The sequence below is a fragment of the Jatropha curcas genome, chromosome 4 (assembly GCF_041381405.1).
Source record: "Jatropha curcas cultivar XTBG-Jc1 chromosome 4, XTBG_Jcur_1.0, whole genome shotgun sequence".
In the NCBI taxonomy this organism is placed as follows: domain Eukaryota; kingdom Viridiplantae; phylum Streptophyta; class Magnoliopsida; order Malpighiales; family Euphorbiaceae; genus Jatropha; species Jatropha curcas.
In genome coordinates this window covers 24,899,126-24,919,311 of record NC_143154.1, presented here as the reverse complement: position 1 = coordinate 24,919,311, position 20,186 = coordinate 24,899,126, and the positions used below count along the sequence as shown (strand labels likewise).

Sequence of the window (20,186 nt, the reverse complement as noted above, 5' to 3'; positions counted from 1 at the left end):
TGGATGTTCAACAATCAGATTCTTATCCTGGATAGAATGGAGGGGTTTACCCATCCATGTGAGGTATCGTTGAATGGATTGTATTTATGGATTCACTTGTATGGTTTACGCCCTGGATACAAGTCAGATTATGTTTTAGAAAGGTTGGTGAATGATTTGGGGATATTTGTGAAGACTGACCCTGAGAATTTCACAAAGAAGAGAGACTATCTTTGGGTTCGTGTTAAATGGGATATCAATAAACCCATTCGTGAAAGATTGAAGTTGAGGAAGCAGGACGATTCAGACTGGTTTTGGGTCAACCTCGAATATGAATGAATTCCTGAGTTTTGCTTTGTTTGTGGTATAATAGGACATAGTGAGAAATTTTGTCCTTTGCCGGTGTTGAATGATGGTGCTCCAATGATTAGGAAGTTTGGTCCCTATTTAAGAGCTAATCCACGACGTCTACAATTATCAACAGGGGCAAAATGGCTTCATAATGAAGGCTATGTTGGACACGACTGCACTCCTGGAAGTGGTGATCAGAGCCAAGGGGTACGACGGCACAATTTTGGAGAGCCCATGATGGGTAGGATGCAGCCTCTTAATTTTTCGAAACAAACCTCAAATTTAGGCGAGAATGTGGGAGTTGATAAGGAAGGAGATAACGCAATGATTGTGGATGAGAACTTGGACTCAAGTGCAGCAGATGGTATCTTATTGAATCATCCGAAGAGAAGAAGAATGGGCCAAGAGGAGGCGAGTACTAAGGCCTAAGATATCAATACAGAAAATGGGCCTACAAAGGACCAAAAAATGGGTCTTTTAAGGATCCAAAAAATGGGAAAGCGGCAGGTTTTGGTACTCAGGCCCGCTGACAAAAATGAGTCTGTTAAGTTGGAACTGTCGAGGGCTCAGCAACACCAAGGCAGTTTAGAATTTGCGGCAACTAGTTTGTGAAAAGCGTCCTAATTTTATTTTTCTTGTTGAGACAATTTGTAATTCAAATAAAGTTAATGAAATAAAGTCTTTATTAGACAATGATGATTTGTATTCAGTTGATAGTAATGGTCATAGTGGGGGGCTAGCTTTTTATGGAAGGGGGTTAGCTGTGTAAATATATTGGGTTCTTCTCATTTTATTGATGTGAAAGTTGATGTTCAGGGGTTGGAGCCTTGGTGGTTAACAGGTTTTTGTGGGCAGGCTAATAGAAATAGAAGGCATGAGACTTGGGAGTTGTTGGGTGACCTTGCTTCGGTTTTTGCTCTCCCATGGGTTTGCGTTGGGGACTTTAATGATATCCTGTATAATTCTGAGAAGAGAGGTGGTCTTCCACAGCCGGCAAATTTACTCTATGGGTTCCAAAATGCTATTATGAGAGCTGGTCTCTCGGACTTGAAGTTAGATGGGTACCAGTTCACTTGAGACAATGGTCGGGTAGGGGCTGATCACGTGGAAGCTAAGCGTGCCGATGTTTAGTTTCTGAAGGATAAAGGAATTTGTTCCATATGTCTACAGGGATGGTCCTTGACTTAACTACTTATGACCATTTACCTTTATTTATCCAAGTTCAAGTTTATGTTCGCAGGCAAAGAGTGCATTTGTTTCGTTATGAGAACCATTGGTTTAGGGAGCCAGAATGCCGTCAAGTGGTCGAGGATTGTTGGAGGCTTCATAGGGGAGCTAATCTAATTAAGAAACTTGCGGTTTGTAGTATATCTCTTGATGAGTGGAGGCAGAACTATTGACGCAAGTTTAAAGTGGAGCTGGATGAGTGTAGATAAAAATTGAAGCAATTGAGAGGTAGGAGATCACAGTCGGATCCGAAATTTTCTGCAGGCCAGGGCAAGGCTCGCTGAATTATATGAGCAACGTGAGCTATTCTGGAAACAAAGGGCAAAGGAAGAATGGCTGCAAGGGGCTAATCGAAACACAGATTTTTTTTCATGCTAAGGCATTTGCAAAAAAAAAAAAAGAGAAATCGAATTGAGTAGCTGAAAGATGTGAATGGGGAGTTGAAGAATTGGGACACAGGGCTTAGTGAGGTGATCATGAATTATTTTGTGGATTTATACTCGACACAAGCATATTCTCCAGATAATATTCTCAGCCTGGTTCCTCGATGTGTTTCTGAGGACGATAATGAGTTGCTTGAGGAACCTTTTTCAATAGAAGAAGTGAAGCAATCCATTTTTAGCATAGGTTGCGACAAATCTCTGGGTTGCGATGGTTTGAACCTAGGGTTTTATCAGTAGTATTGGAGTATTATTGGAGATGATGTGACGACCTTTTGTATTGCTTATGCGAATTCAGGTACGTTTCCTACCGAATTGAACGAAACAGTGTTGGTTTTAATTCCAAAAAAGCAAACTCCTGAGTGTATGGCTGATTTACGCCCAATTGCTTTGTGCCAAGTGCTTTATAAGATTATAGCGAAGATGTATGCGAATAGGTTGAAAGTGATTCTTCCTCATGTTATTTCTCCCACTCAGAGTGCTTTTGTGGGGGGAAGGCATATCCAGGACAATTCAATAGTAGCTTTTGAATCTCTTCATTATTTGAGAGCTCGAAAGCATGGTCGGGTCGGATTTGCTGCACTGAAAATAGATATTAGTAAGGCCTATGATAGGCTTGAGTGGGGTTTTTTGAAAGCAGTAATGGTGAAATGGGTTTCAATGAGAAGTGGGTTGATTTGATTAATTTCTGTGTCTCTTTGGTATCTTATATAAGTGTTGCAACAAGGGAGATTTATTGGTCCTATTGTTTCAGGGAGAGGATTGCGGCAGGGGGATCCCTTGAGTCCATATTTATTTATTATCTATGCTGAAGTTTTGACCCAATTGATTCAAGCTAGAGAGAGATTGGGCTCCATTCATGGGGGTTAAAGTGATTACTGGAGCTCCAACGGTGTCACATCTGTTCTTTGCAGATGATCTTGTTTTGTTTTTTAAGGCTCCCTTAAATGAAGCTCAGACGGTCAGATTATTGTTGCAAGACTATGAATTAGCCTCAGGCCAGGTCGTTAATTTTAATAAGTCTTTGATTTATTTTAGTCCTAACACCGATGCCACCATAAGATCAGATATTTGTTCTCTGCTATAAGTTAGGGAGCATGATGACCTTGGCACTTGTCTTGGACTTCCTATGTCAATTGGACAAAATAAGAAGGAAGTGTTTGGCTATATTAAGGACCGTGTATGGAAGAAGCTAAATTCATAGAAGGCAAAGAAGTTATCTAAGCCTAGCAAAGAAATTCTCTTAAAGACAATGCTCCTAGCAATACGAATTATGTTATGATGTTATTCCTATTTCCTAAATCTCTTGTGAGGAACTAAAGAAGATAATGTGTCAATTTTGGTGGGGTACGATAGAAAATAATCATGGTATTCACTGGATGAGTTGGGAGCGCCTTTGTCGGGATAAAAAAGCAAGAGTACTTGCGTTCAAGCAGCTAAGGGAGTTCAATATTGCTGTTCTTGGGAAGATCGGGTGGAAGCTATTGAAGGAACCCAATTCCCTTGTTGCTAGGCTCTTAAAGGCGAGGTATTATGCCACCTTTACGTTTCTAGAAGCTCCTTTGGATAATAACCCAAGCTATCTTTGGAGGAGCATTCGTGAAAGTCAGGAGATTATCAGGAAGGGGATTTACTGGAAGGTGGGAAGAGGCAAACGAATTGCTCTTTGGACTAAGCCGTGGTTAAGGGATGTTGTTAATCCTCTTGTCACTATGCCGTTTGATCCTATTTTTGGTGTCTATTATGTCCGTGATTTGATTGATGATGGCCAGTGGAATTTACAGCTTATAAGGGACACATTTAATGCTTGTGATGCTGATTTGATTTTGAGCACTCCTTTGATTGCTGGAGCCATCGATGAGGTTGCTTGGAGGTTTGAAGAGAGAGAGTTCATTACTCAGTGAAGTCAGCTTATAAAGCTCTCACAGTAAACTCCCATCAGGTTGTGCCTTCGAATGCAATTAATGTATGGAGTCGATTATCGAAAATCAGAGCGCCACCACAGGTCACTAATTTTATCTGGAGAGCAGTTAATGGCACCCTACCAACTCTTTATCAATTAAGAAGAAGAAGAGTGGTAGTACCATCTCATTGCCCATTATGTAGTCAGTTTGATAAGACTGATCTTCATTTACTGGTCAATTGCTCTTTCTCAAAGCAAGTTTGGCAAGCTTCATTTTTAGGTTGGTACTCGCTTATTGTGAACTCGTTTCAGGAATGGCTTGGTCAGATTTTTTGCATCTTTAATGATAAGGATGCAGCAATGGCATTAACTGTGTGCTAGCAAATCTGGAATTCTCGAAATACTGTGATATGGAAGCAATAATTTCCATTGGCTATGGCTATATGGATGAGGGCGTGGAGGTTTCTTGAGGATTGGTTGAAGGCCAATGTTGTAGTGGGAAGAGGTGCTGCAACAGCAATTAAGTGATAGCGACCTGAACTTAACTGGGTTAAAGTGAATGTCGATGCGGCAGGGGCGGTGGGGGATTCTTGTGCTGGATTTGGCGTGGTGGTGAGAGATAGTAATGGCGCTGTGCTGGGATTGAAGATTGGCAGGTTTGGAGCGAGCTTAAGGCTAAAGGAAGCTAAGGCTATGGCAGTCAAGGAAGCTTTAAGCTGGTTGGAGGGAAAAGGATGGAGCAGATTAGTTGTCGAAAGTGACAACTTAATGGTGATAAATGCGCTACATGACCATTGTTATTTGGATGGTACTATTTTTAGTGATATTATCAATTCTATTCGTCAAGTTTCTTCACGGATTAGATGTGAAGTTGAGTTTAGGCATGTTTATCGTTCATCAAATGATGTTGCTCATGGGCTTGCTCAAGCATCTAGAACAATGTCAAATGTGGGGGGGGGGGGGGGGGGGTCGTTACATGATTTCCCTCCCTTTGTATTATCTTTTTTAAGCTTGGATGATTAATAAATTCCAACTTTCTTCTTCAAAAAAAAGAAAAAAAGGATAGCTGCATGTATTGGACTTTTCGTGATAAAGTTGGAAGCCCTTCATTATCCCCTTTTTTCTTCTTAACTAAACTTTTTTGAGTTAGCTAAAGTATTTCCTTACAATCATTAATTCTATTAATGTTATAAAAGAACTATTGACTATGTTGTTTTTTTTTTTTAATACAAAAAATTAACTACATGTATTTTCAATAATTTTATAGAAAAGAGGAAGAATTTTGTGCCTTAATTTATATGATTCATTTATTTATTACTAGTTAAATCTGTGTAATGATCTTACAATTGATTCAAATTCGAATCCTCGTTCTCTATACCTAGTACTCAAAAAAAAAAAATAAAAAAGGGAAAAAAAATATGAGTAGTGAACTCTTTCTATAATTTCATTAATCTTAAATGTAATATTGGTCATCATAAGATGATACATTGAAAAAAGTAAATAGAATCTATTAGATGATTTCAATTTTCTCCAAAGAAAAATATGCAAAACTAGAAGATAAAGTGCAAAGAGAATTTCCCTTTTATCTTTTGTATATCATTACCGTTAACAATCTGCAAGTCAAAATAAATGTCAGATTAAGCTTGTCATTTATAAAATAGACCAACTTGGTATAGAAAAATATATTATTACAATGTAATATACAACAACATCAACATCTACAGCTATAGGACAATGCTTTAGGAATAAAGCAAAGATTGAAGAAATGGTGAAAAAAAAGACAATTTGAACAAATAAAATCAAAAGCATCCAAATTGCAATTATCTAATACTTCCATCTGCTTTCAACAATATCTAAGTGCTAAGTTTAATTATATATAGGCTTTCTTCAATTTGTAAATTTCTTACATGAACTCTGGATGAGTCTACAGGTTAGTCAATCATCTAAGCCATAGTTGAGACATGAACTCTAAAACTTTCATGAAGGTTTTTAAACTATTAAAACATATAGATTTAGAAAACTTACCAAGAACCTGTTGTACAGGCATATCAAGTTGAAACTATCTCGAAGTATCTTAGAACGAAATTTTTTATTAGCTTGTGTTGGATCCTTACTTATCAAATTCAATATATTATTTTCAATCCAAATCATTGAATAATGTCAATCATCAAATGTGTAATTAAATATGGGTTGTTACCTTCACATAATATTTAGGTAGACTGCTGATGCATTTTATGATAGTTTTAAGTGCATCTTGAAACTCCCTAGATTTCCCCTTCTTGGGTGAGTAGAATTATTTAAATAATATGCAAATCCAGTTTCCTTCTTTTCTTGAAAGAATAAAATTCTCTCCAGCACAGTTCTGAAATTTCTTTTCCCACCTCGTACCGTGGTTCTTAAAACCAATTCTAAAACTAAGAAAAATCGATAAAAAGAACTTTATTTCCAAAAATAAATATATTAATTATTACAGCAATAAGTGTAATAAGTAACAAACAAGCATATGCACAAATCAAATACATAGATAAATAATATAGAAGAGTGCTGGTGCTATGAACGCCGAAGCAAATGTATTGAAGTCATGCATGAACAAATATATAAAAAAACGAACTTTTATTTATATACATTATCCGTTTCAGATGCAAAAATTGCAGCATATTCAATTTATATTGCGAATTGAAGTCGCAAGACAGAAATTGTTTTTAATATATATTGCAGACTGAAGTCGCCGAAAACAGTCTGAATCACCAGAGATAGTAAAGATTCAATACAATTAAAATTGAAATGAAATTACAATCAATCAAAAAACCATCCAAAATATTAGCGTTCTAGATCGTGGTTGAGCATATTAGCTTTCTTCTTGAGAACGGCGAGAAGAAAGGCCTTGGAACGAGTCATTGAGAGAACAACGTTTGATGTTTTTAGGTCTGATGAGGATGGAGATGGAATGGAAAATAGAATTAAAAGCCTATACTAATTATCTCTACGGAACTAATTTTTAAAGCTTAATTATCCATATACATCCAATCAATTGAGAATAAATAAAACAAAATTCTAAAAATTTCTTAAGAAAGATAAATAAAATACTCAACATAGAAAGAAGCATTGAATCTTCTCTTTGTTTCGGCTTTCATACATTGAAGAGGTGTCAAACAGTCACTCACCAGCTCAACCGTAGCTAGCACATACCTCAAAATAAAGATGTGATGGGCACACGAATATTGATCTCATTTTTTCGAGCAAGTTCGGGTTCATATTTTCTTATCGGTCCAAAAATGGATAACCTTGAAGAGGTGTTAAACAGTAGCTCACCAGCTCAACCGTAGCTAGCACATACCTCAAAATAAAGACGTGATGGGCACACGAATATTGATCTCATTTTTTTGAGCAAGTTAATATCTTTATTTAGAAACGAAAGCTTGGACATTTATTTATTGCAGAACGTTTTTGGTCATCACAGCTTCAATAGGTTTCTAAACTGGCAATTTTTCCTTTTTCTTTCATGCTTTCCATAAATTGTTTTCTAAAACATTACATAAATTGTTTTCTAAAACAAGATTTAGAAGTATGACAAACAAAACATCTAATTTCATCTCTTGGATTCTATTTAATACAAAGATTTTTCTGTTAGACCTCGTTCTCTAAGTCATAATATTGAAGATTGAGATGGATTGGTTTAGAGTTGGTCTCCTATGGCTAAATATCTAGTTAAGTCAGATGCTCTCTGGGTCAGGGCGTATTCGGCTCCGGTATTTCCAGCTCATTGGATTAAAAGTAAATCATGCATGCACCGGTCAATTCATTAGAGATAAAGTACCTTCAGTAAGTATGTACTCAACTTATGAGAATCAACTCTCGACTTCAATTAAGAGTTGATGATAATCAATTATATTTCTTTGGTTATGAATATGATACAGTTAACAATAGTGGACAAAAGAATAGTAAACTACAAAAAGTTCACCAACAGTATTGTTTATTATTTTTCCAAATTGTTGAAAAAGAGAGCCTCTCTCCATTTGTTAATTACAAATCAAAGTACCATTATTAGCAGCCATTAAATAATAACAAGAAGTCAACAACAACGAAAAACAATTAATTTTGTCTACTAGCAATGTAATTAGCAAAATGGTATAACGGAGCAGCCTTGGCAGAATCAAAATAAGCAAGTTCTTGATTAGCTTCATCTACCAACTTTGCTGCTAATTTTCTTGCCTCATCAATGCCCAAAAGCTTAGGGTAAGTTGCTTTATCGCTTATCAAATCTTTTCCGGCAGTCTTTCCGAGTTCTTCTGACGACTTTGTCACATCCAAAATGTCATCAACAACTTGAAATAATAACCCTATACACCTTGCATATCTTCTCACTCTTTCGATGCTCTCATCATCTGCTCCGCCTACAATTGCACCGCAAACAACTGCTGCTTCTAAAAGCTTAGCGGTTTTATGAATATGAATATACTCCAAATCTCTAACAGTTATCTCTTTCCCCTCACTACAAATGTCAACAATTTGTCCTGCTACTAGTCCTTCTGACCCAACAGCCGATCCCATCTCAGCTATGGCACGAACCACTCGTTCAGGTGAAACGTTCTTGGTTGCTCTAGCTACGTGTTCAAATGCAAAAGAAAGCAATGCATCGCCAGCAAGAATCGCAGTTTCTTCGTCAAACATTTTATGATTAGTAGGTTTTCCACGTCGAAGATCATCATTATCCATGCAAGGGAGATCGTCATGAATTAAAGACATAGTGTGTATCATTTCCATTGCACATGCAGATGGCATAGCCGTTGCTTCATCTCCACCTACTAATTCACAAGCAGCGATGCATAGAACTGGCCGGACACGCTTCCCGCCAGCGAGAAGAGAATATCTCATTGCTTCATGGATTTTCAATGGATGTTGTAAAGGAATTGCCTCGTCTAGTGCCTTATTAACATTCTTTGCCTTTACTGCCATGTATTGTTCAAACGGAAAGTCAGGGAGAGGAATCTTTGGTGAGAAGGAAACAGATTCTTGGGTGGTTTCAATTGGTTGTGCCGTCGAAGAGGAGATTGAAACTGCCCTGGTGGTGGTGGCGGCGACGGCAGTCATTTTCATAGGTACTAGAAACTTGAGGTGGTTAAATTGAAGTTTAGGGTGGTGTTTGAGGCCATTGAAGGTGTATTTCTTGAGAAGAAGAGAGCTATCACAGGTGGGGATTGTTGCGGAGAAGGCCATATCAAGAATTCAAGATGGATGTTTGATTCTTGATTTCTTGATTCTTGCTGTTGATGTTGGCGGGGAAGGTGTGAAGATATATTGATTTTTCTTGGAATTTATAGAGGAAGTGAAAGAAGTCAAAGTTATGGTGCTATAGCTAACTGCTAAGACAAATGACGATGTGTGTGTGCAACAACAGTTGGCTTATTTTACTTGTTATTTTTCTATTTTGGCAACGGCCTTTTGTTATTCTATTCTTCCATTGGAAGTTCTACATTTTGGTTACCTTTTCTTTTTCTTGCAAACGTCATTAGATCGGAATTTTTATCTAAACTCGCGAATTTAATGACAATACGGATAGAAACTGAAGAAATATAGTTATGCACTTTCTCTTTAAGCAATTTCAATCAATTGATTTTCAACTTTCTTAATCTAATCTGTAAAAGGATGAACCAAATTGGATTACTATTTATTATATATATATATATATTATAAATTAACGAAAACTCTTAATATTAATGACAATTCTTATATTTTTTATAAAATATGAAAAGATTAATAAATTACACGTGCACATTAACACGTTTTGTCTACGGAATGGCTTTTGGTGAAGACATATTTTTGTGATGGCTTTATTTTATTTATTTTTCCACCAATACATTACTTTTCAGTGTATGATTAGACAGTTTGATTTTTCTTTTAATTTGCTTTGGAAATTGAGGGATGGTTGCCAAGAAATGAATACGTGGGTCAATATTGGTAGTAAAGATTGGCATGCAATAAGTTTTTTATTAGTAGAATTTTTTATTACTTAATTAGACTATTTTCAGTTTTAAAAAATGGAGAAAGGTAGGCTTTTTCACTTGGATATTATTAATTGTCTTGGTCCAGGTCAAATATAAGACTTAACCTCAAATAAAAAAAAATAAAGTAGAAGTGTGAAATTCAGTTTTTAAATTGATTTATTAAGTAAGTTGATTCATTCTGAGTATACATTTTAATTTTATTTTATTAACTAGTCTTTTTATAAACGTGTGTTGCACATCGATTATACTCGTTATTCGTATTCGTTTAATTTTTTATATTATTACGTAATTTTACTTATTATTTATACTCTTTTTTATTTTTTAATATTAAATATTAATTATAATGTTTATCTTATATTATCTAAATTTTTATAATGTTAAAACAAAATTTCATATAAGATCAATGTGAATATAATGGTTAATTAATAAAATAGAAGTGTGTATATACACACACTTTATTTCAATTTATATCGTCATTTATCTTAAATTCATTATAACTGTATATGTAAAATTTGACAATATCACCTAATAAATATGCTTCAATATATATGGATATATAGATATAACAATAAAATATTATCTATATTTTTAAAATTAAAATTTTCAACCGTTTGTCATCTCATATACACATATGTTCATTTTATTTACATATGTTCACTACATAGAGAAGAGATAGAAAAAAAAAAAAAAGCTGAGAAATCGAATAGACATAAAAATAAATGCTTGTATATTTTGGATAAATAATGACATTAGATTTATATAGATAGAGAAAATAATAGTAACAACAACAATAACAACAATAATTTTATAAGGATAAATCTTATAAAAAAAATGAGAAAATAGAATTAAAAACAAAAAACACAATTCTGTTAAACCACTTTTTGTGGTTTCATAAAATTTATTTTTTATTTTCAAAACATTTTTCTGAAAGTAAAGAAAAAAATTAAACAAGTTTAAACAAACAGGTTTTGTTTATAAAAAAATGAAAACAAGAAACTTAATCGAAAACAAACGGCACTTTACTTATTTTTACGTATTTATTTAAAAATAATTTATTATCCAATTAATTAATAAAATATATTTTTTTTTTTAACTGTTCATGACTAAAATTATTTTATATTCAAATTTCATTAAATGCATTATTAGAAATCTCATTATTTCTCGTATTCTCACATTTAAATACAGTATAAATTTAATTCAATTTGATTTTTATATTTAAAAACTTATACTAACTGAATAAAACCTCTACATATATATTATTGAATTACCGTTTGAATTATAGTGGTATTAAAAAAATTCTACTCTAATAACTATGATCATGGGTCAGCTATATTCAAACACTTCATATATTTTAGCCAATCAGCAGTAATTTGATTGTTTTTTTCACATTTTATAGAAAATATAGAGAATAAGAGATCTTGAATTGGAGAGATTCCGAATCAAGTTGAATTATTAATTATTATTTTAAAATATTGTATAATATAAAATTTGTCTAAAATACCCAATAAGCTCACAAACAACCGAAGCCAAAATTACAATATTATGAATTTCCTGTTTAATCAATTAAATCTAAGTCCAACTTGAATATTTTGTAAGCCAGAATTTGATCAATTTGACTTACATCTTTAGCTGCACCCACTACCAGTTTATCATTACTTTTATAATTTTTCTAACATATCCTTTAATCAATTTTCAATAATATTTTATTAATATTTTCCGGCTAGGTTTGGGTGTATTGGAAAAACCTGTTAGCTTGAGTTTAAAACTGGAGTTTATTAAATTTTTCATGATTAATTAATTAATTTTCTTTGCTTATACAAAAATTTTCAATAATACATTTCATCATCTCTATTACATAGAATATTTTGAAAAAAAAATTGCAAGCCATTATATTATGGTTTCTATCATGAAACAAATGGATATCCTATGTAAGACTAGAATTTGTTATCAAATATAAATATAGATATTTTAATTAGCACGAATCACTTTTAATTTAATCAAATAATAGCTTAAAGGAAAAAAAAAAAAATTATTTGTGATGTGCAATTACGACAACCAAAATTAAGGTTTACATATTCTGGTATGTTGCATTTGAGAGATAAGGTTCACATATTCATAGAATTGATTTCTGCTAAGTATTTAATATGGTTGAATAACGAATGTTGCCGGAAATTTCATCTTGTCAATGGATGATTTGCATGTCCCATGTGATTCATGCATGATATAGAAAGAAACATTATATATGAAATTTCTGGTACATAGGATAAATATTTATCGTACAAAAGCAAGACACACGTGAAAGCATGTTTTGGTTGATTCTTTGTTAGGTGACTATAATTAATGAAATTTCAAGACTTTAGTTTAGTATTTTAGAGTCCGAAATTGAAAGTTCACTTATTTTTTCTGAAAATTTTTGAAAGAAATATATCACCACTATTATAAAATGGACCGGTTCTAATTCACTCTCTAAAAAATAGTTTAAGAGGAGAATTCTCTAAGTCTTATATTTTGAACAAAAATTTTATCCTAAACCAATACCCATCATGCCCAGGCATCAACATCTAGAGCCTAAAATTTATAGGCAAACACATTTGCGGGTGCCCCAAACATTGAAGCAAAGCAAGTTTTGATACCATGTTATATAATAGATCAATAACAATTCGCTCCTCAAAAGCTAGCTCAAAAAGAGGGGAATTGACTAAGTTTTATATTTTGAATAAATATCTCATCTCAAACCTATGTATATAAGCTTATTCCATAAGCTTGTTATGAATAGATAAATTTATGATTATAAGATTTTAAAATTACAAATGATTAAAATTATTATTATTATTATTATATTAAATCTATTTTTTTTTTTATTTGGTATAATGAAATTGGGAGTCCTCGACAACAAATGTAATATGTATATTGACAAAAGGGCGGTATAATAGATCGTCTTTTTATATAAATTTCCTTTAAATACCTATAAATTTCTAAATTCACCCATCTTAATTAAAATTAAGATTAAACTCTCTTCATAATATATTATTATATATTGACTCCAAAATTTTTTTTTTGTTTTTTTAAATCTGCCACTAACATTTTGAATCTGCAAAAAAAATCTTGAGACATGTAAATAGCTCTTGAAGAGTCTAAAGATTCTTTGAGATCAACTTAACATCAAGGTAAATTGAGTATTAAGATATCATCACCATAAATTCAAATGGAATCATTTATATTTCTAGAATGTATAGGAGTAATTTATGGACCATTTATTACAGGGGTGAAACTAGTAATTGTTGAATTTTGAGAGGAGAAAATTTGGATTTAATTGAAAATAACTTTGCTTTGAGTGTGGGACTAAACTGTAATTTTCACAGAAATGAGGACCAAATTGAAAATTGTACAACAACAATTACACGTGACGCTCTACTTGCATCCACAACACAAACGTTAATTTTTATTTCAGTCACACCTAGGGGTGTGCCAACTTGCCAACAGAACTGAACCAACGCATTTTGGTTCGGTCAACTAAATGAAGAGGCTTGATTATCATTTTATTTGGTTTGAATTAAATTTGTATTTCGATTTTATAGAAATTTACAGTTGAATTTAAAATTGAACCAAATTAGTAACATTGATCAAAATTAATTGAACCGATTGATTCGATTCAATTCAAAAGGTAATTTCAATTCGATTCGATCTGTTGATAAAAAATTTCAGCATATATTTTCTTATCTCGATTCGATTTGATTTGAACCGAATCGATCGTTTGCTCACCCCTAACCACACCTACATTGCCCTAAAATTTTTCTCACTTACTCTTCTTCCTCACCCCTCTCTTGTCTCTTCTTCTTCTTTTCTTTCTATATATCACCCGATGCTCATAACAAAACCTAAGCCTCTATGTATACTAGTTTGAGTTGGAGACTTGAGGCTTCAAGAGAGCTTTGTGGCAATACTATAATCACAGGTTAGCTTGTGGTCAAAAATCAATGGAGAAATTAATGGATAAATGGAGATTATTCCAAGAAAATATTTTTTGTTTACTTATTTTCTTAAATGCCACAAAAGTATAAATATTAAAGAAAAATAAGTCATTGGGAAATATTTGCCTAATTAAAAAAAATTAAGTATTTTTTAAGAAGAATAATTTTTCATTTTCAAGAGAAAAAAATATTTTCTGGATATTAACAAACTTATTATAACTTTATAAATATATATTTTTTAATTTATTAATCACCGGTAGCCACTATCATCTATTACCATTCACCACCAATTACTATCACTTGCGACCACCATCGGCCACAAGCTATTGCCACCATCGATCATCATTATCAGCCATTAGTGACTTTCATAATTTATCTTCATATTTAACAATAAAATTTTTTAAAATACAAAATTATTATAAATATCTTTATGGTGTTATGAGTTAAAGATTTAAATATGTTTTTAACTAATTTTCAATATTACAACCAAACAATAGAAAATAAGTCATTTGAAAAATATTTTTCAAGAAAAACATTTTCCTTGGAAAATATTTTTGAAAGGTAGTTATTTTCCGAAAACAAATAGAGCTTAAGAAATTGATCAATCAAGTGTTTGGGTCTTATGTAGCCAACTGAATTTGTAATTAGATCATCTCAACCTATATAGTTAATTACATGATTCTGAAAACTAGACTGGACTGACTGGTTCAATAAAAATGGACTATAATCCGGTCCAGGTTGAATATCTAAAATGGGAGGTGCAAGCCGGATAAGAACCGGTGAAAACCGAGTAAAAAACTGTCAAACCGGACCGATCATTGACTACAGTTCGATTACCCAAAGCCAATCATTAACTCACGGATTTCCTTAAGCTCTTTGAACCATGCAACCATCTGTGCACTAAAATTGCCGAAATCACCAAAAACTAGCTAACTATACCAATTTCTTAATTACAAAGAATAATAATTACTATAATTTTCATGAGTCTCAAGAAATTAACAAAGGATGGAGGACCTGCAAAAGCAAGATAAAGAAAAGCACCATAACGGAGGTTCAAGAAATGCAGATTTTTTTTGTGGGTTCTAAGGAATTAATTAATTAATTCAAGAAAAATGAAGAAATAGTAAATACTGCATAACTGAGATCTTCATTAGAGGAAGGTGAGGAAGAAAGCTGAATTTGGAAAGAAGAGTCCAAGAAATAATAAAGGAGTGACTATGATTGAAATCTGAGACTCTTGCAAAGTAGAGAAGTGGAAATACCGAAGGGGACACTGTATGGATGGATCCTTCTGTATTAGAAACCAGTCTACTTCGTTGACATTAACAAGAAAGTAGAAAGTTCATCGTGGATCCATTCACTTGGCCCATTACAATCACAGCAAGGGAATGGCCCAATGGGTGAAATTTTTTTTTTTTTTTTTTTTTTTTTGAATAGGTTGTGAAATTCTTTTTTATTAAGAAAATGTGTGTTCAGATTATTATGCTATGTTTTTTTTTTTTTTGAGTATCGGAGAAAGGATATGAACCTAGATCTATTGCCAAGTTATAATGCAATTGTCAAATCATAATGCACTTGACATTGGGCTATGCCTTAGTGTGCATTATTATACTATGTTTTAGATAATGAATTTGTTGGTTAATATATATTAAATTCGAATAGTGGTAAATTAAATAAACGTGGTAGGCTTTATGGCATTGAGACATTCATGCTATGTGCATCATTTTTGTTAAATAATAATGTCTTCTTTCCTAAAAAAAATCATTTTTGTTAAATAAAATAAAAATTATTTAGTAATATAAAAATAAATTAACAAAATAACAAGAGATTTATTTATTTCAGAATTTATAATATGTCTTCAAAATTATTTAGTATCTATAATACTTTTTGTAAAAAAATTATTTAATATTTATAAATTTTATATTTTAATTATACTTAAAAATATATTTTAAAATATTATATTATAAAAATTTGATTAAACTAATGAACTCGGTTCATTATTTGATTCGGTTCTCAGAATATTGGTTAATTAAAAGACAGTGATATGGCTCAAACTTAGCTTTAGGTTTGAAAAAAATAATTAATACTTATCTAGATCGGATCTGTGACCTCATCTATAGACCAAATCAATGAAAATAAAAATTTGTATTGAAATGAATGTGTTTCTGATTGTATATTGAAAAAAGAATAAAATAAAAATAACTTTAAAAAAAAGTCATATTTTTTTCTGTTTTTGTCCATAAATTGACAGTAGACACAGACTAAACAAGTCAATTCAAAAATTAAAAAAAAAAACAATAAATTTATAATCATCCCTTTATTCTTAGGAACACTCCTATTAGTTTTTGAGTAATGAAAAAAGGTTTATATAATGCCCTCCATCATCGCTAAATAATATAAGTGTAAAATATAATTGAATCCCTAAATTATGTTCAAATAGAAATAACTACAACATCTTTAATTTATAATTTTATCTCACTATCAAATCAGTCCATAAAAAATAAGTTCTTTCTATTCAAAGATAAATTTATTCTATCTAAAAAGCGTGTCTAATTAACAGCAAAAAGTTAACTTTTTAGATGGAAAGATCTATTATTGAGGTGGAAGTATAAGTTAAAAACGTCATAATTATTTATTAGCATATTCAACTATATAGAGCGAGGCTTGATTCTCAAGGATCCAAATTTGATTCTTATCTGAAAAAAATTAAATTGGTCTTATAGTTAAATTAATATATGAGACCTTTATTTTTAAACACTAACTAAAAAGCCCCTAAGTTATAAACTTGTTAATATTTTACCTCTTCTGTTCAAAACAAAAAATACAAAAGCCAAAGTGTTAACTAAGTCATAAGTCATAAGTGTGAAAGTAATTAGTTGTATAAAGTTTATTTTATATTTAATATTAATAGTGGTTTTGTAGATAAACTTTACTTATTAACAAAGTGTATATGTAAACCTTATGTCAGTAAATAATAAATTTCAAGATCACTTTTGTATTACAAAATTCTTATAATTAGTTTGGCTATAATTTAGGGACTAATTTCTAAGTGAATTGACAGTTAAAATGGACTATTTTGAACAGAATTACCAACATGTTAACAGAATCATAAATTAACTAAAGATTCATAATTAGTTTTTAAAAATATAAATCCTCGTATATTAATTTTATTATAACTCCAAGACCAATTTATTTTTTTCCTTTTCCAAGATTAGAATCTTATTTGTATTCGCAATATTTGTTCATCTCTTAAAAGTGACAAGGGACAATAGTTATAATATGAGTTTATATATATATATATATATATATATATATATATATATATAATTAGGAGATGTAATTCCCTCTAAAGTATAAAGATTTTTTAATATTTCAGAAAATTGCATTTTTTAAAAATTGAATTTGTGGTCTCATCTTTATAGAGATTGAGGTCACCTAGTACCCAACCAACCACCCACTGTCAATACCAAGTATAATTGAGATCTTGACATTCGAAGACTAATTTTAATTTATATTTGTGATATATATCCATCCCATCTTAGTAGTTTAGTATCCTCCAGCATACAGCATCCCATCTTAGACTATATAGTCACGTTGTAGCATAGTATTTATGTATAAATGATAAAATAAATTTATTTTGCAGACAAAAAAAAAATTTTATTGATCAAAAAACATTATACATATAAACCAACAATTGATGCAAGTGACATTAATTATATAATAATAGCAATTGCATAAAAAAAAAAAAAAACAACTAGCCCACTAATTAATTTTGCCTACTAGCAATGTAATTAGCAAAATGGTACAGTGGAGCAGCCTTGGCAGAATCAAAATAAGCAAGCTCTTGATTAGCTTCATCTACCAATTTCGCTGCTAATTTTCTTGCCTCGTCAATTCCCAGAAGCTTAGGATAAGTTGCTTTATCACTTACCAAATCTTTTCCGGCGGTTTTTCCGAGCTCTACTGATGACTTTGTGACATCCAAAATATCATCAATCACTTGAAATAATAATCCTATACACCTTGCATATTTTCTCACTCTTTCGATGCTCTCATCATCGGCTCCGCCTGCTATGGCTCCGCAAACAACTGCTGCTTCTAAAAGCTTTGCAGTTTTATGAATATGGATATACTCTAAATCTTTCACGTTTACCTCTTTCCCCTCACTGCAAACGTCGACAATTTGACCTGCAACAAGTCCTTCTGACCCAACAGCCGATCCAAGCTCAGTTATGACTCGAACCACTCGCTCCGGCGAAACATTCTTGGTTGCTCTAGCTATGTGCTCGAATGCTAAAGAAAGCATTGCATCTCCGGCAAGGATCGCAGTTTCTTCGCCGAACATTTTATGATTTGTAGGTTTTCCCCGTCGAAGATCATCATTGTCCATGCAAGGAAGATCGTCGTGGATTAAAGACATAGTATGAATCATTTCCATTGCGCATGCAGATGGCATGGCCGCGGCTTCATCTCCGCCTACTAACTCACAGGCAGCAATGCATAAAATTGGCCGGACACGCTTCCCGCCGGCGAGAAGAGAGTATCTCATCGCTGCATGGATTTTTAATGGATGGTTCAAGGGTACTGCTTTATCTAATGCTTCATTAACATTGTTTGCCTTCAGTACCATATATTCTTCAAAGGGGAAGTTAGGGAGGAGAATCTTGGGCGAGAAAGAGAGAGATTCTTGGGTGGTTTCAAGTGGTTGCGTCACCGGGGAGGAGTCCGAAACCACCTGGACAGTGGTGGTGGTCATTTTCATACGAAAATGAAACTTGAGGTGGTTAAATGGGAGTTCAGGACGGTTCTTGAGGCCATTGAAGGTGGATTTCTTGAAAAGAATATTGTTACAAGCAGGGGCTGTTGCAGAGAAAGCCATATCAAGAATTCACAATGGGTTTTGAATTCTTGATACTTGATTCTTGATTCTTGATTCTCGTCTTGATTATTTGATTTGTGGTTCTCGCTGGTGAGTGTTAGTGAGGGTGTGGTGGAGATATTGATGTTTCTTGGAATGTATATATTAGGACGGAAATGGGGAAAAGATTTCAAAGTTTGGGTGCTGAGACCAGTTTATTAACATGGCAGCGCATTTATTTATTTAACAAGGAGACTACATTAATTATTAAATTATTTGTGTTACATGTGCAATTATCTCTGCTGTTGTTTGTTGACCGTTCTACACTTCTATTAAAGGACGCAATTGCATTAGATTGATTGGCCAGAACAGATCGATTTGCTACCATATATATTTATTTCTTATATATATATATATATATATATATATATTTTTTTTTTTTTTTTTTTCTGTGTACCCAAAAAACAATTATATAAATATTTTTATCTTCTGACCAAACTTTGATTTCTATGCATATCTTTTCAATCGAAGTTGAACCCAATATAAATCTCCATGTGTTATGCGAGTTATAATATTTGATTCTGAATAATTATTAATTAAATGAGCCATCGAATTATATTATTATCCTGACGGAAAAAAACACATCGTGGATCCAATTGCATAATACTATATAAAATTATAAATAACTCACTGATCTTAATTAAATATAAAATAAAAAACCTACCTTTGAGATCTCTCAGGTTTGATCGCAAACAATTCCAGCCTAGCTCTGAATTCCTCTAGCCGCTTTGCGATAGTCTGCGATCTTCTGTTTGTGCGACTTCAGAAATCCCAGGACTCAATTTTGCGTGGACCGGGTGGAGCAAAAAAAAAAAAAAAAAAAAAAAAAACACACTCTTGAACTGTATATTTCATTCGTGGTCTATTTGACCTATTTCTCACATTTTAAACTTCGTTTTGGAGCCCTAATTTACTAAGGCACAACATGGACTACGGGATCGAAATAATAAGGCTTCTTATCACAATAAATTACAAATTAATCCACTAAAAAAAATTCGTAATTGCACTCCTAATTAATTTCAAAATATCCAAACATTAAATATTTATTTAACTCTCCATGTTAAAATTACAAACACCATCGGTCAAAATAAATTACTTGACAATTTATTTATTTATATTTGCAACCTATGTATATTTATTTATTATTAATATTTTTATCTTTTGTCCAAACTTTGATGTCTATGCATATTTTTTAATTGAAGTTGAACCCAATATAAATCTCCATGTGTTATGCAAGTTATAATATTTTATTCTGAATAATTATTAATTAAATGAGCCACTGAATCATACTAATATTTGCTTTGAATAATAAATAATACACATTAATAATAAGACTTCTTACCACAATAAGATTATTTTCAAAAACCTAGAAAATACTCATTATAGTAAGTA

The 20,186-nt window shown here is 32.3% G+C and overlaps 2 protein-coding genes across 2 annotated transcripts; both read right to left on the bottom strand.

Moving 5' to 3' along the window:
* Positions 1-7,854: 7,854 nt before the first annotated feature.
* Positions 7,855-9,208, bottom strand: LOC105638588 (geranylgeranyl pyrophosphate synthase, chloroplastic). The gene has a single exon (XM_012222411.4). It carries the CDS (start codon positions 9,115-9,117, stop codon positions 7,993-7,995), a length of 1,125 nt encoding a protein of 374 aa, XP_012077801.1. The 5' UTR covers positions 9,118-9,208; the 3' UTR covers positions 7,855-7,992.
* Positions 9,209-17,390: 8,182 nt separating this feature from the next.
* On the bottom strand, positions 17,391-18,793 carry GGPPS (geranylgeranyl pyrophosphate synthase, chloroplastic-like). The gene is given in 1 exon segment (NM_001308786.1): positions 17,391-18,793. A coding segment is annotated over 1 exon segment (1,113 nt). The 5' UTR covers positions 18,756-18,793; the 3' UTR covers positions 17,391-17,642.
* Between the last annotated feature and the right edge of the window lie 1,393 nt (positions 18,794-20,186).